At 46.6% G+C, this 26,512-nt stretch overlaps 1 protein-coding gene across 3 annotated transcripts in view; it reads left to right on the forward strand.

Annotated features, from left to right (window-relative positions):
• Window positions 1–26,512, forward strand: part of MYO5B (myosin VB) — a 320,955-nt gene that overhangs the window by 153,084 nt on the left and 141,359 nt on the right. For all 3 annotated transcript variants that reach the window (XM_079994667.1, XM_079994668.1, XM_079994669.1), the window contains exons 5-7: window positions 5,780–5,936; window positions 19,057–19,200; window positions 19,956–20,037. In XM_079994667.1, the coding sequence (XP_079850793.1) occupies window positions 5,780–5,936; window positions 19,057–19,200; window positions 19,956–20,037 (383 nt within the window). The remainder of the gene's footprint in view (window positions 1–5,779; window positions 5,937–19,056; window positions 19,201–19,955; window positions 20,038–26,512) is intronic.

The raw sequence follows: 26,512 nt of genomic DNA on the forward strand, positions 1-26,512 counted from the left end.
TACCAAAAATTCACATTGCAACAAAGCAAATTAAAAATAAACATGAAAGCAACAATATTAAAGAACAGTGTAAAACAGCATAATTAAAAATAAACACCAGCAACATAAAAGCAGCAACCTAAAAGTCTCCAGTCAACGTATAATTTTATGTTTTTAAAGCCCTTCTAAATGCTATCTAGGTAAGTTCTGGGTAGAGTGAGTGTTGCATAGTCCAGGGTCCCACCACTGAAGAGGCGCTCTTTTGAAGGTTTTAGGCAGATAAGGACCTTAAAGTATCCTGTATGTGCCTCAGATGCGACTCCGACAGAGCCTTTACTTCTATTGGAATATGTGAGTTCGTGAGCCACCACCTCTGTCTTTGGCCTGCCTGATGGCTCGGGACTGGCTTCAGATGAGAAGCTGTTGGCAACTAGATTGGCTTGTGTGTCTTCCTGTTGTTTGTCTCCGTATTTAAGGTTTGACCCCTGAAACGGTTGCAGGAAGTTGACCTTTCCTTAAAGGTAAAGGGACCCCTGACCATTAGGTCCAGTCATGGTCGACTCTGGGGTTGTGGCGCTCATCTTGCTTTATTGGCCGAGGGAGCTGGCGTACAGCTTCCGGGTCATGTGGCCAGCATGACTAAGGCCTTCTGAGGCTCTCAAGCCAAAACACTTGCCAGCACGCAAACTGATTTGGAAAAGTGGGGCACAAGTTTTTATGCTAGAACAACCACAGGAATCACCATGTGAAAACATTGCTTTCTGTTCTGCACAGGTAGGAGAACGTTTACAATCTGTCTCTCCAATTTGGTAGCATCGTGCAGATTTGGCGATGCCACTTCCAGGCTTTCGCTGGGGTGAATTTACCCCACCTGCTTTTAGGAGGAAGGCTCACAAGGTCTGCTCCCAAAGGGAGCGGGTGAGGGATTATCCACATGGCCTCTGGTTCAAGTTTGATGCAGCCTCTTTGGGCTGGTATAAAGGAAGCTCCTCCCTCAAGCTCTTCCTCTTTTTGCGGTTTCAGCTAGGGGGCGGGGGGTTTGGTTTTGTGCTCTTGGGACCTGCTGTTGGCCACCTGCTGAATGCTGAACAGTGGGGGGGTGGTTGTGGCTTGGAAAGGTCAGTTCACACCCCCACAACTTCTCTTTTGGGGGAGAGGCACCACCACACCTGTGTAAGTGCTGGAGCTTCTCTTTGGTAGTTTGGCTCTTGGAAGCAGGCAGGAAATCTCCTGCATGTACAGATTATAACTGCCTGCACTTGTTGGGTTTGCTTGGCGCAAGGTGTTATTTGTTTATAGTAATAAATATAACCTTTAACCAAATGCTTGAGTGTTGAGTCTTCATTCTGGGTGTGGGGTAATTTTCCTGCCTATTCCTCCTTGTTTCATTCTACCTGCCTGTCTGATGTGGCTTAGATTTCTCTTCCGCTGCCATATCAGCAGAGTGAAGAGTAGCTATCATGGGTCCATTTTCTTTCCCCACCCCCACCCCCACCCCTTCAACAAGAAGAGAACCTCTGGTTGAAACTTACCGTATTTTTCACTCTGTAAGACACACCCGACCATAAGACGCACCTAGTTTTTAGAGAAGGAAAACAAGAAAGCAACGCAAAGCCTCCAGCTTCACTCAAGAGGCTTTGCGTGGCTATCGCTGAAGCCAGGAGAGCAAGAAGAATCAGTGTGCACCGATCCCTCTTGCTCTCCTGGCTTCAGCGATAGCTGTGCATCCTGCATTCGCTCCATAAGACGCACACACATTTCCCCTTACTTTTTAGGAAGGGGAAAGTGCATCTTATAGAGCGAAAAATACGGTACTTGAAACACATCTAGTTTAAAATCAAAGTGTTAAATGGTGCATGGCAGTTGAATTCATCCTGGGATGTTGGAGATTGATTCACAAAAAAGTCCCATCTGGAAATAATGGGCGGGGAACTTTGGACAGCAGACAGTGACTGTTACTCTTGGGATTCCCCATGACTCGAAGGAGCAGATGGTATCTTTGGAAACTCTGCAGAGTCCACTCCGTTCTCTAATGCATGCAGTCTTTCTTTTAAAAATCGCCCTCTGTGTATGATGCTTATAAGAGTAGATTTGCAAATCTTACATTTTCTCCAGGGCAGTGAGTCTTGAAGTGTGTTTTGCCTAGAAGGCTGTTAGCTCTCGAAGGCAGAGGCACCTACCTGCATGTGAGTCCCGGCAGGTCTGGAGCCAAATGGAGAGCTCGGATAGATCTATGGGAGGGAGACGTCCAGTGAGGCTCTGGGTGCAGTTGCTGCTTGCTGAAAGAGGCCCACACCCAGGCAGAGCCATCTTGAAGCATCGGGTCCAGAGTGGAGGAATGAGAAGGCGATGGGCTGGGAACCCCCCACTCACTCCTTCCATTGTTATTCAGCTCCTAGAGCCCCAAACCCTATATTAAAAAAAAGAGAGAGAGAGCAAAAGTTCAGCCACATTGGGCCTGAATCTCAGGATTGACATGCCTGGTGGCCTAGATCTTGAGCAATGAGGAATAACAGAAGAGAACCGACAGCCTTTGTCCCCTCACCAGCAGTGTTTGAAATTAGCCAGGAGCCAGGCGCATTTTTCACCTGGCTTTCGACCACTTGTGACCAAGTGAAGATGCCTGGGTTGAAGGATGGCGCCTGATATCTCCACCATATGAGGGTAATTGGATCCGGACTGCTTCCACACATTAATACCCCATGCTGTAGAATTCTTAGCAGTTATATTTTATCTGTACAATTGGAATGAATCAGTGGAAACAAATTGCCTTTTCTGTGCAGCCTCAGCAGATGTATTAAGAAAGAGAGGTTGGAATAGGCCAATATATATGGACTTTCCCTGGATCAAGAGGCTTTTCTTCTTTACCGTATTTTTCGCTCTATAAGATGCACTTTTCCCCTCCTAAAAAGGAAGGGGAAATTCATGTGTGTCTTATGGAGCGAATGCAGGCTGCACAGCTTTTGCTGAAGCCAGGAGAGCAAGAGGGATCAGTGCGCACCGATCCCTCTTGCTCTCCTGGCTTCAGGGATAGCTGCCCGAAGCCTCCTGAGATCAGTGGGAGCCTCCCTCTCTGCACAGCGCCCCTTCAGTGAAGCGGCAGGAGAAATGGAGCCCCTTCCATTTCTCCTCCCGCTTTGCTGGAAAGGCGCTGCGCAGAGAGGGAGAGAATTTTTTTTCTTTCTTGTTCTCCTCCTCTAAAACTAGGAGCGTCTTATGGTCAGGTGCGCCTTATAGAGCGAAAAATATGGTAAGTTCTCAAAGCTCTTAACCTAGCTCAAGGTTGTCATCTGAACTAGCCAGGCGTTTAACTGAGAATCAAAGTAGTCAGTCCGTCCTTAGAAAAATAAGACTTTAGAGCTGTCTTGCTCCAAAATGGCAACTAGACATTCAGTTTTGGCGACTGCAACCTTGGTTTAAGGAGTGATATGGTTCCTATATTATATATCTGAGTTTTTAATGCCAGGAAGAGCCAACCTCCACAGGGCAGGGCAGAGGCTGTGTGGCTATTCCTCCTCCACACACTCAGACCTACAAGCCTCATTCACTTGGTCTAGAGCAGGTGAAATCAAAGGAGGAGGTGGGAAGCAGGCAGCCTCCCCTCCCCTTTTCTTATTGACAACCACAGCCTCGTGGTCCATCTTGGGGGCAACAAATAAATCCAAACAAACCCATGGGAGGAAAGACAGGGGCAGCCATAAGTGCAGGTAAAGGTAAAGGTAAAGGTAAAGGTAAAGGTAAAGGTAAAGGGACCCCTGACCATTAGGTCCAGTCGTGGCCGATTCTGGGGTTGCAGCACTCATCTCACTTTATTGGCTGAGGGAGCCGGCGTACAGCTTCCGGGTCATGTGGCCAGCATGACTAAGCCACTTCTGGCGAACCAGAGCAGCGCACGGAAATGCCGTCTACCTTCCCGCCAGAGTGGTACCTATTTATCTACTTGCACTTTGATGTGCTTTTGAACTGCTAGGTTGGCAGTAGCAGGGACCGAGCAATGGGCGCTCACCCCATAGCGGGGATTCGAACCACCGACCTTCTGATCAGCAAGTCCTAGGCTCTGTGGTTTAACCCACAGTGCCACCCACGTCCCTAGGCCGTATGTGCAGTCTGTACCAATAATGAGGTGGCAGGAAGAAGGCAGAGAGTGTGCCTGTGTGACATAGAGGCTAGAGTGTTTGAGTAGGACCTTGGAGATCCGAGTTCAAATCCTGCCCTGCAGTGAAGCTCAGTGTGCGACCTTGGGCCACTCAGCCCTAACCCACCTCACAGGGTTCTTGCAGTAAATTAACTTCCAGCCATTCTGTGGTTTCTGTTCTGGGGATGTTCAAGGAGGCACAAGCAACTTGGTTCTGATTAAAGCTTGGGTTGTGCTTCCGTTGCACTGACAGAATCATAATTCTGTACTATCTGTTCTGAGTTGTTGATTCAGGATCAGGTTTAAGCTAGCAGAAAAGAGGAGACTTTTAATGATATGTTAATATAATATTTGAATAGTCTCATGCTATGTGGTGTAGGGTGGTCTCTAAATCTGAATAAATAAGGTACCACAGCTTCTCGCCGGTCGTAAGCAAAGCTCAGAGAGCTGCTTTAATCAGGCAGACTAAATATGTTTTTGCATTTTTGCTTATTTTGCGTATTTCTGGGTTTGCTAATCACAAGGAGGTATAAGGAGCTACTGAGTGAAGTGAATCCTCTGTCACCTCAAAATGAGTCCCTTTCCTCCCTCCCACCAACAAGATTCTTAACATTGTTCAAGTATTTTCAAGATCTGGAATTTTGCTGCTTAAGATTTTTATTTATTTCAGTCACTTCTGCTCCTTCTTTCCATATTGATCATGAAAGCAGCTAACAACATCAAAGCAATTAAGTGCAATAAAGCACAATCAAAACCATCTATTGATTAGTTGCACTTTGGATTAGTAGCACATTAAACATTAATGGGTTAATTAAGAACATAAGAAGAGCCTGAAGGATCAACCCAATGGCCTATCTAGTCCAGCATCCTGTTCACACAGTGGCCGACCACATGACTATGGCACCATGCAGTGAACATGTTCGCTATGTGATCCCTCATTGGCTGGGGTGGTCCTTTAAAAAAAAAAATAGTAATAATTAAAGATTCAGAACAAAAGCGAGGAAAACAATGTATGCCAGCAGGCTTGCAAAAATAGGGATTTATTTATTTATAACATTTATGTAGCACCTTATGTACCATCTTCCAAGGATCTCAAACTGGTGTACATGGTTCCCTTCCCAATTTCAAGAGTGCGATTAATTTCTAGCGCTGAAATAAGATTCAGATACCAGTCTGGTCACCTTTGTAAAAGGAATGGGGAGGCACCATCTTCTTCTTCACCTCAGGTGGCAAAATGTCTTGGACCAGCTGTCAGGACTGGGAGATATCAGGTTTTCAACATCACGATATATCACCAGCTAAACATTGCAGTATATTGATATATCACAATGTCTGAAATAAGGATGGAACTATGTAGAGGCAAACAGCTCTGTGTGTTTGTGCTCGCACATGCAAATATGCTCTCTTTTTTTCTCCATTTCCTACCTTTAACTTTTTAGGAAGGCAGGACACATTTTGAAATAAATAAACCAAGTTTCAAATAACTGAGAAGTTTAGATCCTTGCGATATCAATTCTTTACATGAAATGAAATAGCCATCGGCCCATTCCAGGTAAATGGAACTCAAATGGGAGGCAGACAATATGAAGTAATATGAGCCGGCCAAGAAAAGAGAGCAATGTTAAGAGGTTAAATGTAACACCTGCCTCATTCTTCCTCATACAGGGATGAGAAGAACCAGTCCATTATTGTTAGCGGGGAGTCTGGTGCCGGCAAAACCGTCTCTGCCAAATATGCCATGCGCTACTTCGCATCTGTTGGAGGCTCCTCCAGCGAAACCAATATTGAAGAGAAAGTTCTGGCTTCCAGTCCTATCATGGAGGTAAGGGCCAACTCAACTGTGGCATAAATACTTCTACTTTGGGGCAATCTGGGAGGGAAAGAGCATTTGTGTTACGATACGTACACCTTGTTGAAAGAGTCGCCACACCACGTTGTAGAGATATAAACACAAGATGAAAGATTTCATTAAAAAACACAAAAACATTTCAAATGAAAAGAGAGAGGTGGAAAATATTTGAGATGCATGAAATAAAATAAACACTGATAAGCCATAAAACGTCCAGTGCTTTGAAATTACAGCATCCAAATTTGTGTGAGTGAACTGATGTTGCAGAAAATATTTGAAGTTATGCAACATTTTCTGCAGGGGCCCTGTCTCTCAATCCGTTTCCAAAGTTCTTAATTGTGAGCAGATCTGGAGCGGACCCCATTGCTATGTTCCGTATGCTGGGTTGGTTCTTCAAATAATACAGTGGTGCCTCGCAAGACGAAATTAATCCGTTCCGTGAGGCTCTTCGTATAGCGGTTTTTTCATCTTGCGAAGCAAGCCCATTGACAGCTTAGCGGATTAGCGCTATTAGCGGTTTAGTGGCTTTTAGCGGATCAGCTGTTAAGCGGCTTATCAGCGGATCAGCTGATAAGCGGCTTAGGGCTTAGGAAAAGGGGGGGAGGGGGGGAAAAACCGCAGGAACTCGCAAGACATTTTCGTCTTGCGAAGCAAGCCCATAGGGAAATTCGTTTTGCGAAGCGCCTCCAAAACGGAAAACCCTTTCGTCTAGCGGGTTTTCCGTCTTGCGAGGCATTCGTCTTGCGGGGCACCACTGCAGTCCCCCCCATGAAAACAGCAGAGAAGAACTGCATGGCGGTATCCCACCCCCAATTTCATCACTTTACTCCTGCGACTTTCCGAATTAAGGGGGTCGCAAACAGATTCCCCCCCCCCCCGAATCAGGAAATTAATACCAAGCAATCACTATGTTCCATTAGTTTTCTGGAAGCGGCTTTTACATTGTATGAAAGCTGAAGCAGAATGTGGAAATTAACAGTTAGGAGAACTTCGAGGAAATGGAAGGCTTTTCATTGGTGAATTCCCTGTTTCAGCTCATTGCCCTTCCAGATGCATCTGCAAGGGCTGGAGGGGGGTTATTCTGAGTCAACCAGATCAGAGTTCCAGTCTCCTCTTGTGCTTGTGGCATTACCGACTTGTGCCTGCTGCCAGGGGTTTTCTGCCAGCAACACATGACATGGAAAGTGGTCTTTAGTATTTTACCCGCTTTTAGAATTTCAAAGTTTGCTTGGTTCAAGACAGTCTATTCTTAACTTCTGTTGTTGTTCTTGCTGTTGTTGTTTCGGAAGATTGAATGCAGATTGATGCTGCCCTCGTGCTGCCTTCAGCTGTGTAACTTAAGCCTCAGCCAGTGCTTGCAAATGTGACTTCGTGTCAACATTGTCCCAGCTCATTTTTAATGGAGAATTCAGATCCCAACCCCAATAATAGTCTTCAGAAGTCGAGACTTGCATTAGCCTGGTCTCGAAACAGAATCAATATTCCCTTTTCAAAGATGCTCTTTTGTTCTCCTGTGTTTCACCTTTCGTATATCAAATCATTTCGTTTTTAGCAAGCCCTTTCTTACTATGCTTTGCTGCAGAGAAAATTTATCAGTCTTCAGCAAAAGAAAGCTTTGCCGGCAACAGGCAGGCTTTCGGTTGGAGGGCATTCTGCTTAATTCTACAGAGGCAATGTGTGGGGCGCAGGGAGAACTTTTTTTCAGATGGGTAGAGTCTTACCTGCCACATTGTACTGTCCTGACCCATGGGGGTGCCTACTGCTACGGATGAAAGCCGGCCCAAGCGCAGAGGATCCCAGGGTTCTGTGCACACAGAAAGGCAAAACAAAGTGGGTTCAACACCTTGGAGAGAGCTCTATGGGTGGGTTTCATGAGTGCAGCTGGTGATTGTGCAGTTGAGGCAGAACATCCAAATTATCTCATCAACACCTTAGAGCAACTGCAGAACTAGGTAGTTTGGGATATTGTCTCAGCACTCTTCTGATCCTTCTGAGAAGTCTGTGAACTAATCATTGGACTCTGGTGGCAGAGGTGTCTCTTCAGGGTTCAGGGGAAGGCATTCATTGTCAGGTGCCTGTGGTGGTTGCTCGTGAGTAACCAGGCAAGACTCCGACCTGTCTTTTACAGGTTTTATTGGTGCAAACTATATACAGTGCAGAATCACAAAGTTCATGTCCGTCTTAGTCGCTTGCAGATTCCGGGAGTGGCCCCTTCCGGTTTCCCCTCCAACATAAGAACTTGGACACCCAAAATCTCCGCCTTCCCTCCTTACATTTCACCCCTCTGCGTAAGCTGGGCGACGGAAACGGCGTTACTGCCTCCTGGCTAGCCAGGCTAGGTGAGGTGCTTGGGCTCTCAGTAGCATCCTTGAACCCTCCCCTCGCTTGGCTCCCCCCTTCCCACTCTGCTCCACTGGAGGCGTGACTTTCCCCACCGCTCAATGAGGCACTGCCCCTCAGAAGTGCCGGACGCTGTCTGTATCCCCCTGGCTCCCCCCCCCCTTCCAATGGCAGCCCCCTGACATTCATGCTCTAGTTTCTGCAGCTGTGCATAGACGGACCAGAGGGTGGTTCCACACCCCCTTCTGAGTTGCCAAGGTTTATAGTCTGGGGCATGACATGAACCAGATGCTTTGGACTACGACTCTTGTCATCCCTGACCATTGGCCACGCTACCTGGGTATGATGGAAACTGCAGTGCACAGTGCCTGTTGGAGAACACTGTTCAAAGAGCTTACAGATGGGCTGGAAGAGCAGCAGGGTGTAAGATAGGGAGGTTCAACACAGTCCAAGCACTTTGCAGTGGCTCAGGAGACTAGGAAACTCACTCTGTTTGGGCTTATACACTGGGCTCTGGGATGATCTTACAGCATCATTGCGGAGGCTGGAGCTGAATCTAATATCTGTGTCCCAAGTTTTCGTTCTCCTGCACTGACAGAGGTTTCTTTATCAACTGCTCCAGTTTCTGAGTACTCTCTTCCTTTTGCTCCTGAAAATAAATGAGCGCTCTACTGCCAACTCTAATTTTCAAATTCGTAGTGATAAGAGAATTAATTGCCGCGTGTGTGGCAGACTCTGTTAGATGTCTGCCAGCTTGGCTAGTGTTGCCCAGGCTCCTTTCTCCCCCATTAAAGAGAGATGCTGAAGCTTTTCTGCTATAAGCTCTGGCTAGCAGCCAATACAAGGCTGTCTTGAATCTTTTAAGCTGAACCTTGCATTCAGGTCTGGCCTTTAAAGCATAGGCATTGTGCACTTTTAAGCATGCACTGATATGTGGCTATCGGAGAAAGTAGCAATGCCACCCTCATGCCTTTTGCAAGGACGTGTACCATTTGACAAGTGGCCTTTTGAAATTTGGAAGATCCTTGGATGCTGCTTAAATTAACTTGAAAGCCTTGCTGTGGTCAGGCCAAGGTCCTGTCTAGTCTCGCATAGTTTTTGGAACACCTTGAGCAGGTAAAAGTGTTGGGATTGTGTTAGACAGATTGTGGTCGTTTCTGTTTGCTATGGGGCAAAATAAGTTGGTTGCAATGAGGGATGGGGCAAAAAGCCATACTGTGCTCCCTTCTATTGCTAGTGTTAGCAGGGGCAGGCACCACCCTGTCATCAATGGTGTGTTTGATTGAAGCCCTTTCTCTTTTTGTGATACAAGGGGGTGAATTAATTTACCCCCATAGGAATTCATGGAAAACAGTACTGTGGATGCAAATCCTGCTTTGGTTATGCCTGATTATAGTGACTAAGCCACAAAAGACAGGAATGCCGTGAGGAGAGGCTGTGGATGTGGGTACACTAACAGAGACTTAATTGTGTGCCACCTGGGGAATGCAATGTCCTCTGTTTGTTGCAGGGAATCAGTTTCAATTTTGCAATATTAGGTTTCTTGGTATGTGGAACCCAATGCTGATATGATACTTCAGAGAAGGTCTTTCCGGTGCAGAATAAAAATGCATTTTCATCTTCCGATCTGTACATGAGATGCTTCTGGGAACATAACTGAAAAACAGGAACTCTCAAGTTGCATTTCTTCTGGGTCTTTTCATTGCTGCCTTAAATTACAAATTAAAAAACACCAATTGTGTGATGAGATTCTGTTAAGTCTGCTTACCTGCTATCGAGCCCAGGGAAGATCTTATTCTTAACGGTGCTTTTAATCTGTCCCTGGGCCTTGCTTCTGTTTTCCGAGAGTGGTTTGTTCTCTGCCACTCTCCTGTGTTTTATTAAGGTGTTTGCAGAAGACGGTTCTGTCTGCAACAATCACATAATTGCTTCCTTCCTCCCTATTCTGTTAAACACAGATGATCGGATCTGAATGACAGTAATTGAGATTCTATGTGATGGTTGTATAAAGCTGCAGTCCCTGTGGGATTGTGTTCTCATGGCAGATTTTTTAATTTAAGAGAGCGCTGATGAGAGGATGGAATTAGCAAAACCAGATACCATAACTCAGACGTGAGGAGGTGAATCCCCAATGAGGGAACCTCACAGGGAGCTTAGTTAGGTGGTGCAAATCAAAGGAGTGACAAGCACAAAACACATTCTGTCGCTTGCACTATAACTTAAATGTTTTAATTAGGGGTGTTCTGAAATTTCTTAACCGTGTTTCTGTCAGCAGGAGTTGAGAAGTGCTTTCTGTTTTGTTTACAATGCTCTTTGCCGACCTTTTCGGGTTGTCCTAATGCCGTTTCTCTCAATGCCAATTTTCATATTATTTGCCCTCACCATCACTTGGGCTGGGCTGTTCCATGTATTTTAGTCGGCAATCTCACAGACTTGCATAAGCATGCGTCACCACAGCCAGTCAGGTTAAATGGCAGCAGAGACAAAAGAGACTAAGGGCAGCCAGGACACAGGAGGAGGAGGAAAATGGCATCAGGAATCAGCTGCCGTTGCCACCACAAGAATAAAATGGTACTCATCAAAACAAGGATAATGTTCGGTACCCACCCTACTGCCCAGTAATTGGGCTGCGCCAGTAGTTGAGAAGCTCTTTCAGCTCAAAGGCACAATCTCTCTTGGGCAACATCCCAGGCAGGCAGGGCCAGATGCAAAACTGGGTGGAACCTTAGGTGTGACTCATCTTTGTACAGTAGGCTTCATTTCAGCCATGCACAAAAAAGGTCAGAGGTGTCCACACACACACACACACACACACCGCATTTGTCCAGCCAGGCAATGAAGGGCATTGTCACAGTCCAAATACACATTCCAGCCAAGCAGAAGCACTCAAGGAGGGTTTGAAGCAAGACATGGGAGAGGTGTAACTTTTGCCACTTCAGTTTTTGAATTTAAGGTATCATTTCTGTGGCAAAGCCATGGTGACACAGGCAGTCCCCTGGACCACCTCGCGCAGAATGCCTTGTTCTGTGAAAGGACCCCTCCCTCAGAGCGAGGCGGGAGACTGGGGCTTGAGGATGGTGGCCCCCAGGATTGCAGTGATGAAACAGATAACAAGTAAGGGGATGGAGGGAGGAGAGAATGAGCTGGGGCCGCAGTGGCAGAAGAGGGGAGGGAAGCAGAAGATGACTTTGTGGAGCTAAGCAGGAGGTTCCTGGGTGGCTTTGTGGGCCAGAGAGGCAAGGAAGCAGGACGAGGCACAAAGTCGCTGCCTCCTGCCTCTGCTGCCTGAGGCAGTTGCCTCATTTCACTTCCTGATAGAGCCGGCCCTGATGCGAAGGATAATTGTTCAGGCATGGGGGGGAAACAACTTTTAAGAGGTTTATAAACCTGAGAAGATAAATCTCTTACTTCAAAACAAGGTAAAGCTAGAAAAGCCACTTTCTCGTGGAATTTTTGCAAAGCTCAGGTGAGTGTCTCTGCCACTTTGCTGTGATGTTGGATCCTTGGCAAATATAGCGACAAGCAGGTCAAGTCACACTGCTTTTGTGAAGGGCAGGCAGCACTGAAGCAATTTTATCTCTGAAGATTGCATGGTAGATTCTTAACCCGAGAACTTGACACCACTCCTACTTTTTTGTTTTTTTGAAGCAGCTTCATCGCGACCCTCCTCAAGGTCACTTTTATGCATTTAGATGTTTAATAAAAAGCTTGTTCATACAGTGGTACCTTGGTTTGCAACTGTTTTGGATTACAACCATTTGGGATTACGACCACGTCAAACCCTGAAGTGTGTGTCCCTTTTTTTGGATTATAACCCATTTTATTTTTTTTTGGATTACCGTACATCCAATATATTTTTTTGGAAGCCCCATTGGCGAAAGCGTGCCTTCGGTTACAACCTGCTAAAAAGCTAGTTGCCTGTATTTCAGGGCTAGTCACAGAGGGAAAGCCCTCTTTTTAAAAAATATTTTTTATTAGGAATGTCAACATAACAGTTCATCAAAAACACATCATCCTCATTGTTCCTCCCCATTTTCCCCTCCCCCCCCCCCCGCCCCGGACCTCCCTCAGCTCCTCTCTCTGGTATTTCAGCACACGTTATTCTCTGCATATTATAAAATTGTAAAGATCCTTAATTCCTATTCACCAACAGCTACCAGGCAAGCGTGTTAAATAGCAAGCATTTTAAAAAAATTAAACACAAGTCCGAGTCTAAATCTGCTAAATAAGTACCTCCTAATGAACACGTGCTCTTTGCTTATGGTTTGGGTGGCTACTTCCCAATTTGCAAAAGAAAAAGAGGACAGACCATAATGCAGATATGTGCTTAAAATAGCACATAATATGTATGCGTAGGTGCAAACTTAGAAATAAATTAAAACAGCATGCATCTTTACCCAGGTGAGTTTTGTGCACCTGCTCATTTTGCTGTCCAACTGCTGCTAACTGTTGATGGGCAACTCCTTTCCTGGATAACTTTAAACCAATGATCAGCAACCTAAGGCCCATGGGCCACAAGCAGCCCATGGGGTCATTTTACCGGCCCCCGAACCGAACCAAAACCAGTGCAGCGTGGGGACTCACTTTCACGGTGCTGGAAAACACATCTGCACATGCACAGAGGCCAAAAATTGCATCTGTGCAGACGCAGACACTGGAAATTGCGGGTGTGCGCACTCACGTGCGCCCACCATCCAGCCCACGGAGGGGGCTCCACTGCAGTGAACTGGTCCAGGCAAGGTAAGCCTTGCCGACCCCTGCTTTAAACCATGCTTGAACAGGAAATCTCTTCAACTAGAGGGGGGGGCAACTCCCAAGAGAGGTTTGGGCTGGGTGTTCATCAGTATGCGGATGATACCCAGCTCTACCTCTCTTTTAAATCAGAACCAGTGAAGGTGGTGAAGGTCCTGTGTGAGTGTCTGGAGGCGGTTGGAGGATGGATGGCGGCTAACAGATTGAGGTTGAATCCTGACAAGACAGAAGTACTGTTTTGGGGGGACAGGAGGCGGGCAGGTGTGGAGGATTCCCTGGTCCTTAATAGGGTAACTGTGCCCCTGAAGGACCAGGTGCACAGCCTGGGAGTCATTTTGGACTCACAGCTGTCCATGGAGGCACAGGTCAAATCTGTATCCAGGGCAGCTGTTTACCAGCTCCATCTGGTACGTAGGCTGAGACCCTATCTGCCTGCGGACTGTCTCGCCAGAGTGGTGCATGCTCTGGTTATCTCCCGCTTGGACTACTGCAATGCACTCTACGTGGGGCTACTTTTGAAGGTGACTCGGAAACTACAACTAATCCAGAATGCGGCAGCTAGACTGGTGACTGGGGGCGGCCGCCGAGACCATATAACACCGGTCTTGAAAGACCTACATTGGCTCCCAGTACGTTTCCGAGCACAATTCAAAGTGTTGGTGCTGACCTTTAAAGCCCTAAACGGCCTCAGTCCAGTATACCTGAAGGAGCGTCTCCACCCCCATCGTTCTGCCCGAAGGCTGAGGTCCAGTGCCGAGGGCCTTCTGGCGGTTCCCTCATTGTGAGAAGCAAAGCTACAGGGAACCAGGCAGAGGGCCTTCTCGGTAGTGGCGCCTGCCCTGTGGAACGCCCTTCCAGCAGATGTCAAAGCGATAAACAACTACCTGTCATTCAGAAGACATCTTAAGGCAGCCCAGTTCAGGGAAGTTTTTAACGTGTGATATTTTACTGTATTTTTGGTTTCTATGGAAGCCGCCCAGAGTGGCTGGGGAGGCCCAGCCAGATGGGCGGAGTATAAATAATAAATTATTATTATTATTATTATTATTATTATTATTATTACTGCGATCTATTCACAGAGTTAAAAACTGTCAGCGATCTACCCCCTTCTGGGGGGTTCAGGTCAAAGTTGTTCAGCTTTTTTGGGAAGCCAAAGTGGTTGAGCTTCTTTGGGGGCGGGGAAGCCAGTGATCTACCGCTGATCTACCGAAGATGTCCAGTGATCTACCAGTAGATCACAATCTACCCATTGGACATGCCTGAACTAGAGCACTCCTCTCTGTGAAATGGGACACGTGCCCGCCACTTTTATGTCAAATTGTTTGGATGGATTCCTGTTAGGAGGAAATGCACTTTTCGTGCATTATGCAGGGAGGTGACCTGGGGTGGCCGCCGCTTCTCTCTTCTGTTCACTGACTCTTGCTATTAGGTCTCCTTTTCTTGCGTGGAGAGGCAGGGAAAAAAGAATTTGCATCTCTTTCTCTTGGAGAGGCTTGAGGCTTTTTGCCCAATTTGTAAACACAACAGACTCCTCTGCCTGTGCTATCTGAGTTCTCCTGCTGTCGGATGGCATAAAGTCTCACATCTCTTCTTACTCTGCAGCCTAGACTTGGGTTGCAGCGCAGCTAGCTGAAGCGCTGGGGAGGTCCAGGTTCAAATTCCTGCTCAGCTATGAAGCTACCTCTCTGTCAAACCCTTCCTCACAGGGTTGTTGTGAAAATAAAATTGAGGAGTTGGGAATGGCCCAATTTTTATCTAATGATAGGTTTTCATACAATGGAAGAGTGGCATAAAGATGTAAACGATAAAAACAACTACAGTGCTACCTCGGGTTGCATACGCTTCAGGTTACATACGCTGCAGGTTACAGACTCCGTTAACCCAGAAATAGTGCTTCAGGTTAAGAACTTTGCTTCAGGATAAGAACAGAAATCGGGCTCCGGCGGCGCGGCAGCAGCAGGAGGCCCCATTAGCTAAAGTGGTGCTTCAGGTTAAGAATAGTTTCAGGTTAAGAACGGACCTCCGGAATGAATTAAGTACTTAACCCGAGGTACCACTGTATTACAACCATTCACATATATAACACTTTTTAAACATCTTATGTTTTAAAAAATACCTGAAAAGCAGATAGATGACATAAATAGGGAGAAGTCTTTCCCATTTAAAATATTGACTCCATTATTTTTATGGTCAGTATAATACCATCATATAAAGAGGTAGATGTTTATATAGACTAAAAATGCACGATAATTTAAGTTGATACCCAACATTAGTCATGCACAGAATAAACCCACTGGAATCGGTAATAGGAAGTCTGCTCATTTCAATGGGTTTACTCTGAATGTGATTTAGAGAGAGATCATCCTCAGAGTTTACTTTCACTTCCTTTCCATGTAAGAAGTAAAAGGTTTACCTACAGAATATAAGGCATCTGGTTTCTCTAATCCAGGGGTCCTCAGACTTTTTAAGCAGGGAGCCAGTTCACTGTCCCTCAGACACTGTTGGGGGCCGGACTGTAGTTTGAAAAAAATATGAATGAATTCCTATGCACACTGCACATGTTTTATTTGTAGTGCACAAAAAACAGGAAAAACAATACAATATTTAAAATGAGGAATGGTTTTAATCAACATAAACTTATAAGTACGGAGGCCCATTCCAGAGGCCCATTCGCAACATGAAAAGCCCGCAACCTGAAGTGCCATGTCTGCACAGGTGCGCGGCGCAATTTGGTGCTTGTGTGCATGCACGAAGCGCGAGTGGTGAAACCCAGAAGTAACCCTTTCCGGTACTTCCGGGTCGCCGCGGAACGCAACCTGAAAAAACATAACATGAAGCAAACGTAACATGAGGTATGACAATTTCAATGGGAAGTACGGGTCTCCTTTTGGCTATAACGAGATGGTCAATATCCGGTTCCATTTTTGTCACTGCTAAAACCTGGTCGTGGCTGACCCCCAGCCAAGGAGGCTGGAGGAGAGATGCCTCAGCAGCTGCCAATCTCAATCCTGAGGCGGGACCTTCTCCCACCTGTTCTGCCAGGCGGCGGAACGAGGCTCCCTGCCCCCAAAATGGCCACTTCCCTGTCCTGCCTCAGAGTGTAATGGCTGAAAAGGGAAAGCGGGGGGCGGCCGACCTTCCCCCCTCTCTCCGCAGCTGCCTCACCCGAGTCGCTTGCCTTGTGCCAGCGCAGCTGAAGGAACTCTCAGCCATGGGCCATAGGAGAGAGAGAGCACAAAAGCGCTGGCCTGCCTGCTGCGTGTGCGCAGGATCGCATCATTCTTCCTCTTGCATGTGCACCGCCTCCTGTCCCCACAACCAGCCAACCAACCAACCACTCATAGCTGTCAACCTTCCCTTTTTTGCGGGAAATTCCCTTATTCCAGTGCCGTTTCCCGCTGCTTCCTTGTGCTATCCCGGATTGTTAGATATCCCGTAGACTGTCCCCGGGACAGGTGAGGCTGCTGATCCCTTATTTTTGAGGCTGCTGATCCCATATTTTCAAATCTGAAAGTTGACAGGTATGCAACCACTCGCAGTATCAATGGGCGCCAGATGCAGAAGTCGCGCTTGCGCACAGGACGCCACACTTCCCTTCACCATAGACCCGTTAGACAGTGGCGGGTTCTGCAATTGCCAGGCGGGCCGGGTTCAGGACCCTGGTGGTCCGGATCTGGCCTGCGTATTGTAGTTTGAGGACCCCTGTTCTAATCCTTTGTACGTGTTAATTTATATGCGTTCACACACACCCCCCCCCCCCCCGCATTGTAACACTATCCCGGTTCTCAAAATGCCAGGGTGCTGTTGCTGAAGAGGCATTATTCTGTCACTTCCATCCAAGCTGCTATTATTAAGGAAACTATCAGATAGTTTACAGCAAATCAATAAAATTGTCTCTGGAGCCTATCATTATCCTCACCCTCTCCTCTGAGTGGTGAGGCGTTCCTAAGGGCACATGTTTAGCCAGCCTTGATTTTCTTTGGAAAGAGGTCATTGGAAGCTTATGGCGCATTGTGATATTTGAGTTTATTTACAAGTATGCCGCTTGAGGAAAGGTGCAAGTGCATCCAGCCACCCTAAAAAATATCAGCATTTACTAGAAGCTCATTTTGGGAGAAATGCGTGTCCTCTTTGGGGGTATATCGTCTCCATTCAGAAGACTTGAAGAAGATCATCTAGTACAGGGGTAGTCAACCTTTTTATACCTACCACCCACTAATGCATCTTTCTTGATGGTAAAATTTTCTTACCGCCCTGAAGTGGAGGCATGAGGCAGGAGTTGGTAATGCAGGTGAGCTGTGCACAAGCAAGCTGCCAGCTAGCTCTGCCCAGACTCTTTTTATTAGCACAATATGCAAAATCAGTCAGTGATCTTTACACATCTTCCAATCCCAAGATAGAAGGGTGGTACAAAGTTATTTTGGCACCTGTTTCCACCATGTCATTTTCCCCTTATACAATGTATGACAAAGGAGCCAAAGGTCACAGACAGGACATGGCAGACCACTGAGAAAGCCAAAGGTTTGATAGAGGACATGATGTTCAGACAGCTGTGGTTTGTCTCTGGGTGGAAGTGTGCTCCACACCCAGCGATCATTCCTTCACCGCCCACCAGTGCTCGATGGAAGGAGGATTCAGCTTGTGCCATAGAACCCCCACGGCCCACCTAGAATCCTGAAATGCCCATTAATGGGCTGTAGGGACCAGGTTGACAACCCCTGATCTGTTAATTCATTCCTTGGGGACACAACACCTGAAATCAGAGGCTTAAGGAGCAGCATGGGACTGTTTTCCTAGCAGCCTTGCACTGCTCTTTGAACCTCCAGTCTTCAGAGGTCCAAAGAACAGCTCTGGGAGGGAGACGCGGTTTCCATTGAAAGGAAGCCACATCCCGCTCCATTAGCACGGCAGGCTCAAGGAGATTACCTGGCTGTATGTAGCAAAGAGTGGGAGCACACCGTCCCCCAACAAAGGGGGGCCATCAGGAGCTCACTCTTAAGCTCCTGGCTGTAACTTCCAACGCCCCACTCTTACCTCGCCCACACCTGACATCATACATGAATGTGATTTTCTCAAAAGAGTCTTAAAGGCCAATGGCATTTTAGTTTCCAGACAAGCCCATTTTTAAAACTCATAGATCTTCATCGTTCTTCTGCCACTTGCCATCCGATGGGCAGAACTTGACAGAATGTATATGGAGCGGGTTGTGTGTGTGTGGTTACTTTCTTCAATCTCTCCTCCCTATTTTCTGTTCTGTGCATGTGTACAGGTCTTGCACAAGACCTCTATATTATTTTTATTTTTAAAGCGGAAAAGGCTGGTGCATGTTTTACCATGTGGAGGTTTTGAGCAAGCAACTCCTCCTAGTCCTGGTAGTTGGAAATCAAACATGCCTTCCACATGTGAGAATTGGTGGAAACAAGCCCTCGCATATGGTTTGCACTGCTGAGAGCCGTGCCTAAGTTGTGTTCAGGTGAGGAAGGGAAATAAGCAGGGATGTCGTGATACAGGCTGTTATTTTTTACTTATTGGATTTTCATAGTAAGGGGAGATACACTTTTAATGGCGAAAGGCAACCTGCTCATTATGGTGACTACAGCACTGTGTGTATTCTGCAATTTCAAATCTGGAATCAGTGCTTCTTGTTCATGAGCAATATCAATTCCAGAATAAACGCTCACCTGGAACCCCTTAACTCTTTAAAAGGGTGTTGCAGTATGCATTGGTTGCTCTCAAAAGCAGTCCTGTAAAATAGATCGCTCTTGCTCCCATTTTTCAGACCCGAAGCTGTAGGATAGTGCTGTAGTCATGTTAAAGAGCGCACAACTTAACATGCAAGATGTTTTGCCATCTCTGTCTACCTTTATCTCTCTTCCTTTTAATGTAACCATGTTTGTTTATTTATAGGCAACTGCAAGTTTCTTGTGTTTACTTAAGAGAGGATGTACATTCTTGCAAAAAGGATCTTTCTTCCCCTAATACTTTATTCTGTTGCATAAAGGCGATCGGCAATGCGAAAACAACTCGAAATGACAATAGCAGTCGCTTTGGGAAATACATTCAGATTGGCTTTGACAAAAGATACCATATCATCGGCGCCAACATGAGGACATACCTACTGGAGAAATCGAGAGTTGTATTCCAGGTTAGTTTGATTCTCATTTTGGACAATATTTTCCTGTGGGTCTCAGCAAACAGCCGTCGTGCATTGATACCAGTGGTGGGTGATACCTATAGCTCTCTTCAGACATTATTAGCTATCCAACTTGTCTCTGCTTTTCTCCCCTCACCCCCTGGCCATGCCCCACAGTGTTCCTAATTGTAACACCTAAAGAGGGCTGTTTACTGTGTAATTTCTTCATGGGACCCTGCATTTTCTATGCCTATGTTTGCAGGGGAGATGTAGTTCTGGACTGCTGTGTACAATGCAGTTCTGCTCTACGTGGGGCAGTGGTTAGAGTGCCAGACTAGGCCCTGGGAAGACCAGAATTCAGATCCCCGCTTGGCCATGAATTTCACTGGGTGGCCTTGAGCCAGTCACTCACTCTCAGCCTAACTCACCTTGCAAGATTGTTGTGAGGATAAAACAGGGAGGAGGAGAACAACTGTGTATGCCAACTTGAGGGGGAAGGTGGAATATAAATACAAATATATAAATATACTTGAGCAGGTTCACCACCAGATGTTATCAAGGACCTAAACTTGAACAAGCTGAGTTATTTATAATCCGTAAACTGTCAGCAGTCATCTAAACAAAGCAATACAAATCCTTAACTGGCATCTGTGGATGTGTGTAGAATCTGTGGCATGGATATGCCTGGAGGAGGGGGAAAGAGGGTGTTCCAGGTTATGCTTAGTGCAAGCTCTTATCTCTGAAACGAAATCTGTCTTACTCCTCAGGCAGATGATGAGAGAAATTATCACATCTTCTATCAGCTATGTGCCTCTGCCAGTCTTCCAGAATTTAAAGAACTCTCCCTAAGTGAGTATATTATCCTTGAGTATTCGGTCACCCTTATCATGTGCTTTCTTATTCTTTGCACTGTGAGATGTTTGATCTGAAATTCCATCTAATCAGTTCTTAGATTTTGCAGCCAAAAAATGGAACCCAGGGTGGGACTATGTGCAAGGAAAAAGGGTGGGGCTATGCAGATCTGGCAGACTTGATCTCTGTGTTGGCCCATTTAATTCTACAGACGCAGTAAATTGTCCAGTCCTCTGCCTCCATCATATCCTCAAATAGCTATCTAGCAGAGTTTCTCTGCATTGTCCATTGTCTGTTAAAGCATGTTCTCCATAATAGAGAGCACATGTTGTGGTGGGGGCCAAAAAGGCCACCCCACGGTTGTTGGGCAAATTGGCCACATGCTGTGATTGGGCGAGGAGTGTTGCTGGGGAGAATGTTATGTTGCTAAAGTGTGGGAGGGGTCAGAGGTCTTAAATACAGGGCTCGCAGCCTGGGGCCTTCTCTTGGGCTGCACGCACTGGATCACCCACCCACCCTCCCTGAAAAGGGGGGGGGGTTCGTTGTCCTCTGACCTTGCTATGCCTGTCATGGGGTCGTCTGCCTTGGGGCAGGGGTCTGGTAGGAATTTTGTCCATTTGGCTGATTGGCTGTTGCCATTTGGTTTTTGCCTACTGCGTAGCAAATCGTCACAACTTGTAAGGTTGGCGGTTAGGCATTGGTTAAAATTGGTTGGTGGAAGGGTAAGTGCCTACCCCTCCAATGGTGGTGCGGAAAGGGAATTCCGTTAAAGGAATCCAGGGGCTTGCCATCCCTTTCCTCCTAGTCCCTGGCATTGGACTTGGGCCGTGCAAGCCCCAGGGGGCATGAGGGTGAGAGATGAGGGACTGATGCCCAGCTTCATTTCTCCCCAATATGGTTCTCCCTGACTGGCTTCCGCTGGAATCCGGAAGTCAGTTCTGTCCCCTTGACTGGCTTCCGCTGGAATCCGGAAGTCAGTTCTGTCCCTGGGGCAAGGACAGATAGTCGTAACCAATGCCTAAGCAACCACTCACGTGTGTGTATTTAAATAAAGTTGTGGCCAAATTCATGCCAAATACCTTAAACAAAAATTGATGTGTGAAGTGTGAGTTATTGGGGTGGCCTGGGGGACCTCGACACGCAACATCCACTCCCAAGGAATGGCATTTTAGACATTTTGGACACCCACTTGCCTTTGTAGCAATCTCCATAAGACATCAAAACTTACTGCAGATTCTAGTGAAGTGTGCAGTTCAGTGTCTGCTGCAGCATCTTGGGTTGATGCAGTTTCAGTTGATGCAAGCAATGTGTGTTCCTTGCACCTCTTTGCTTATTAAAGCTGCTGTTTGGGTATGACTAAGTGGATCCAGGATGTGCCAATGCGTCCTTCGGGGAGATAGTTGTTCTGGAAATCCTGAAAGAGGTGTGATCCAACCAGTCCTGAAAAAAGGCCACCCTAGATCCATTCGTTTGTGACAACTACCACCTGTTTGCAAATATCCCCCTTTTAGGGACTGCATTGGGACGCGGATGGCGCTGTGGTCTAAATCACAGAGCCAGAAGGCTGGCGGTTCGAATCCCTGCGATGGGGTGAGCTCCCATCGCTTGGTCCCAGCTCCTGCCAAACTAGCAGTTCGAAAGCACATCAAAGTGCAAGTAGATAAATAGGTACCGCTCCAGCGGGAAGGTAAACGATGTTTCCATGTGCTACTCTGGTTCGCAAGAAGTGGCTTAGTCATGCTGGCCACGTGACCCGGAAGCTGTCTATGGACAAACGCCAGCTTCCTCGGCCTATAGAGTGAGATGAGCGTTGCAACCCCAGAGTCGTCCGCGACTGGATCTAACAGTCAGGGGTACCTTTACCTTTACCTTTACCTTTACCTTTACCTTTACCTTTACCTTTACCTTTACCTTTACCTTTACCTTAGGGACTGCATACTGGGTCAACACATTGCCTCACTGTTGAAAAAATTGCAGTGGCTGCTACTTATCTATTGGACTGAGTTCAAGCTGCTGGTTTTGGTATATAAAGCTCTATGCAGTTTGGGACCAGGGTACCTGAAAGATTGTCTCACCCCTTATATACTCAGTTGACCACTGAACTCTGCAGGAGGGCTTCTTGCAGATGCCATCTTATCAGGAGGTCCATTCTGCACAATGCAGAAATTGGGCCTTTAGTGTGGTGGCACCTTCCCTTTGGGATTTCCTCCCCTTCGATATTCGGCAGTCTCTGTCTTCGTACTGAAGACCTTCCCCTTCCAACAAGTCTTTTCAGTTGAGCTCTTTCGCACTCATTGTCTATAATGGGATTTGATTTATTACATTTCTATGCTGCTTTTCATTCACGCAAATCACAAAGCACCTTACAAACAGCACATTAAAATAACTTAACAGACAGCATCTTAAAAAGCAGAGACGTCACCTTGCCAACAAAGGTCCGTATAGTAAAAGCTATGGTTTTCCCAGTATGGAAGTGAGAGCTGGACCATAAAGAAGGCTGATCGCCGAAGAATTGATGCTTTTGAATTATGGTGCTGGAGGAGACTCTTGAGAGTCCCATGGACTGCAAGAAGATCAAACCTCTCCATTCTGAAGGAAATTAGCCCTGAGTGCTCACTGGAAGGACAGATTGTGAAGCTGAGGCTCCAACACTTTGGCCACCTCATGAGAAGAGAAGACTCCCTGGAAAAGACCCTGATGTTGGGAAAGATGGAGGGCACAAGGAGAAGGAGACGACAGAGGACGAGATGGTTGGACAGTGTTCTCGAAGCTACCAGCATGAGTTTGACCAAACTGCGAGAGGCAGTGGAAGACAGGAGTGCCTGGCGTGCTCTGGTCCATGGGGTCACGAAGAGTTGGACACGACTAAACGACTAAACAACAACAACAACAACAACAACAACAACAGAACATCACAAACACAACATAAATCATATAGAATAATTAACAGATTTGTGATGGCCATCAGGCAATGGCTTTTTCCACCAGCCTTGCCACCACCCCACTCCCAGCCCCAGCCTTGATAAGGATTGCTCTTCAGATGTCTTTATTGTTTTATCATTTGCCTGGGCTCCTTTGGGAGGCAGGGCAAGGTATAAATTTAATAAATACATACGTACATTTCTTAGGTTTTATTCAGCCTCTGAGCAATGCATCCAGCTCAAAACATCTAGGGTGCTCGGTCCCTTCGTCAGCAGTTAACAGCACCTGCAAGTCGGGCTTTTTCCTCTGAACATATGAAGAGTCCTCTGGGATCAGGCCAAAGGCTGATCTAGCCCTGCATTCTGTTTTCACAGTGGCCACCCAGATGCTGCCTCTTCACAGGCAGGACCCGCAGAACTCCCCCCCCCCGCCCCCCGCCCCACTTGTGATTTCCAGAATCTGGTATTGAGGGTCATCCTGCCTCCAAGGGGGAAAGTGCAATGTGTTAGGATTTTTATCTAGCTGAGCTGCTCTAGCGAGTGCTACTATTGTACTATGTTTTGTATACATCGTGTGAGTGTCTGAGAGAGCATGAGAAAGGAAGTGTGTATTATCTCTTCCTGTGCTGTTGGAAGTTAGTTTCACTTCTGTATGTGTCACAGTTTTCTGTACTGGTGTTCAAAGAGCACAGACGTGCTGATGGAGTCTTTGTAAATGAAGTAGTTTTAGAACTACAATTAAGTCTTTCTTCTGCTATGATAAACCAGAAGACTAGGGTGCTCTTTTCAGGAGAGAAGGGTCGCTTATCACCCATCTCTCTGGACTGAGAGAGATTTACAGCCAGGGAGGACCACTGGAGAGATGCTCCAAAGACTTGGGAAGTTGGTAGCCTTCCCAGGGAGTGTTTCCAACAGAATGTAGACATTGTACATTTGGGTTGCAGCCATAGCATGGCTCTTTATGGCAGCCTCGTCTTCAACAACTCATTTGGCAGCCATTGGCAGGGAGGAATTTTGTGCAGGCAAGTAAGTGATTCGGTTGCTAGAGGAGAAGATCTGTCCGCTGCCAGTCCACTGGTTTGTGTGTGCAGGCTACAGATGGAGCCAATTCTTTCGTCTTTGTTTGAAGATGAAGATTGAACTCAGCATGAAAGCCCCCCTGTCAACCCCCCCCCCAAAAAACCCCTGAGATCTAGCTAGAACAAGATAGGGGTGGGGTAGGAGGGGCATATATAAATGACCCCCTTGCACAAAGAAAGCCTCTTTTATTCTATTATGACAGTGGCTCTCAACTTCAGTGTCTGGAGGGGAAACACTTTGTGGAAAAACCTAGAAATCACAGAAAGCTGAGAGCATGAGGAGGCTATTCCCCCTCATGGCATTTAACTGGATGGGGAATATTTGTGTTTTCTCTTTCTCCTCTAAAGCTTTTGAGACGAGAGAGCTTCTATGGCCTCCAGCTGGGCTTTTTCTCTTGGTGGGTGTTTTAGCATTTATTTCAGAATGGCATGTTTTCTGTTCCAGGGGCAAGAAAGAGCCTTTGACCGAACATTCAAAGGCTGTGCTTGAAATTGCGGTGAAATCAAACCAAGGACTCATTCTTGGATACAGATGTAGATATAGCTGCTTTCTCTTTGCATGCATGTTTGTGAATGTGTGTGTAACTCACAAACATTCAAGACATCATCCATAAGTGAAAGGAAAACAGTGAAAATTTGCAGATTGACCAGAAGCAGAGTGGAATATATTTTATTACTCTCTTCTACTTCTTCTTCTTCTTCTTCTTCTTCTTCTTCTTCTTCTTCTTCTTCTTCTTCTTCTTCTTCCTTGCATTCTATTTTTCCTTCAAAGGCTCATAATGACAAGGCAGGGAACTCCCAAGACTTGCAGAAAAAGGGGCGCAATCGACCCCCTCTTCTTTCTTCCCAGTTTTCTGAAGCTAGCTCATGAACTGTTTTAATGTTTCATGTCCTGAGCATAGTGCAAAGCACACTGCTTATACGAATATATAAAAGGATGTCACATAGAGGAGGGAGAAAGGTTGTTTTCTGCTGCTCCAGAGAAGCGGACACGGAGCAATGGTTCCAAACTACAAGAAAGAAGATTCCACCTAAACATTAGGAAGAACTTCCTGACAGTAAGAGCTGTTTGACAGTGGAATTTGCTGCCAAGGAGTGTGGTGGAGTCTCCTTCTTTGGAGGTCTTTAACCATATGTCAGGAGTGCTCTGATGGTGTTTCCTGCTTGGCAGGGGGTTGGACTCGATGGCCCTTGTGGTCTCTTTCAACTCTATGATTCTATGATTCTATGATTCTATGAATGTGGAAGCAGGCAATTCCCACCGATTCTCTCTCTAATGCCTGCCTCCCTCTCCCCACCCACCCAATATCCTGTTCCTCTTTTGTTGCTAATTGAACTGGGAGGAAGGAATCACCTTGTCAAAGGCTTCTCCCTTCCAAGAAGGGTTGCTTTTGCCAAGATGGCACCACCTTGCCATGAAGCAGCTGTTTCAGCAAGCACAGAAGGCTTCCTCTTGTTTCTAGGTCATTTGTTTCATTCGTGAATCGCTTCCGATAAAACATTCCCAAGACCATTTGTTGGATCTTCCTTCCTTTTGGTCCAAAACTGTTGAGGGAGCAGCATCACCAATGGAGGAGGAAGTGGTATGCAGGAAGGGATGTTGTGAGGGGCTGAGACAGGGATGAGGGAAGGATAAATAGAGAAAGTCGTGGGCCTTTGTGTAGCACAGAGAATGATAAGAGAATGGAGCATATGAAGCACGTGTGTAAGAGAGGAAAGGTACATTAATATGGGGGGAAGTAGCTGGTGTGAACATGCTTCGGAGCGAATGGCAAATCGCCACAGAGAATGAATTGCAATGAATTTTATAAAATGCACATCTGTGAATTTTAATGGGTCGCCTTTTGTTTTACAGTCATACCTCGGGTTACAGACTCGGGTTACAGATTGCGTGATTTTGGGTTGCGCACTGCGCCGAACTCAGAAGTACCGGAACGGGTTATTTCTGGGTTTCGGCGCTTGCGCATACACAGAGGTGTTAAATCGTGCTTTGAGCATGTGCAGAAGAGCCAAATTGCGACCCACGCGTGCGCAGATGCGGGCTGCGAACGTGCTTCCCGCATGGATCACATTCACAACCCAAGCATCCACTGTATAGGCAATGTACTCTGTGTGTGTGCATAACACACAAATAGACACAGTCTCATGAAAACAAAGTGATTGTGATCTAAGCTTTTATTGGCTTTACTGAGTGTATGCAAGCTATGTTTAATGGAGGGAGGGAGGCGCTTCAGAGAGCAGTTTGCAAACTGCTCTCTGAAGCACCTCCCACTCTACTTGAAACAGCTCATCTGGGCTGCCTGCCCTGCCCCTCACTGCTTGCTTGCTTGCCGGCCTGCCAGTCTGTTGTCCTGTGGGAGTTGCTGTGGCCACCTGTTGGTAGCCATGTGAACTGCAGCATGACAACCATCTTATAATTTTATCTATAGTATGATACCTACAGATCAGGATAGCCTTTCGTGGAAAGTGCCA

This window comes from Podarcis cretensis (genome assembly GCF_951804945.1).
Source record: "Podarcis cretensis genome assembly, chromosome: 11".
In the NCBI taxonomy this organism is placed as follows: Eukaryota; Metazoa; Chordata; class Lepidosauria; order Squamata; family Lacertidae; genus Podarcis; species Podarcis cretensis.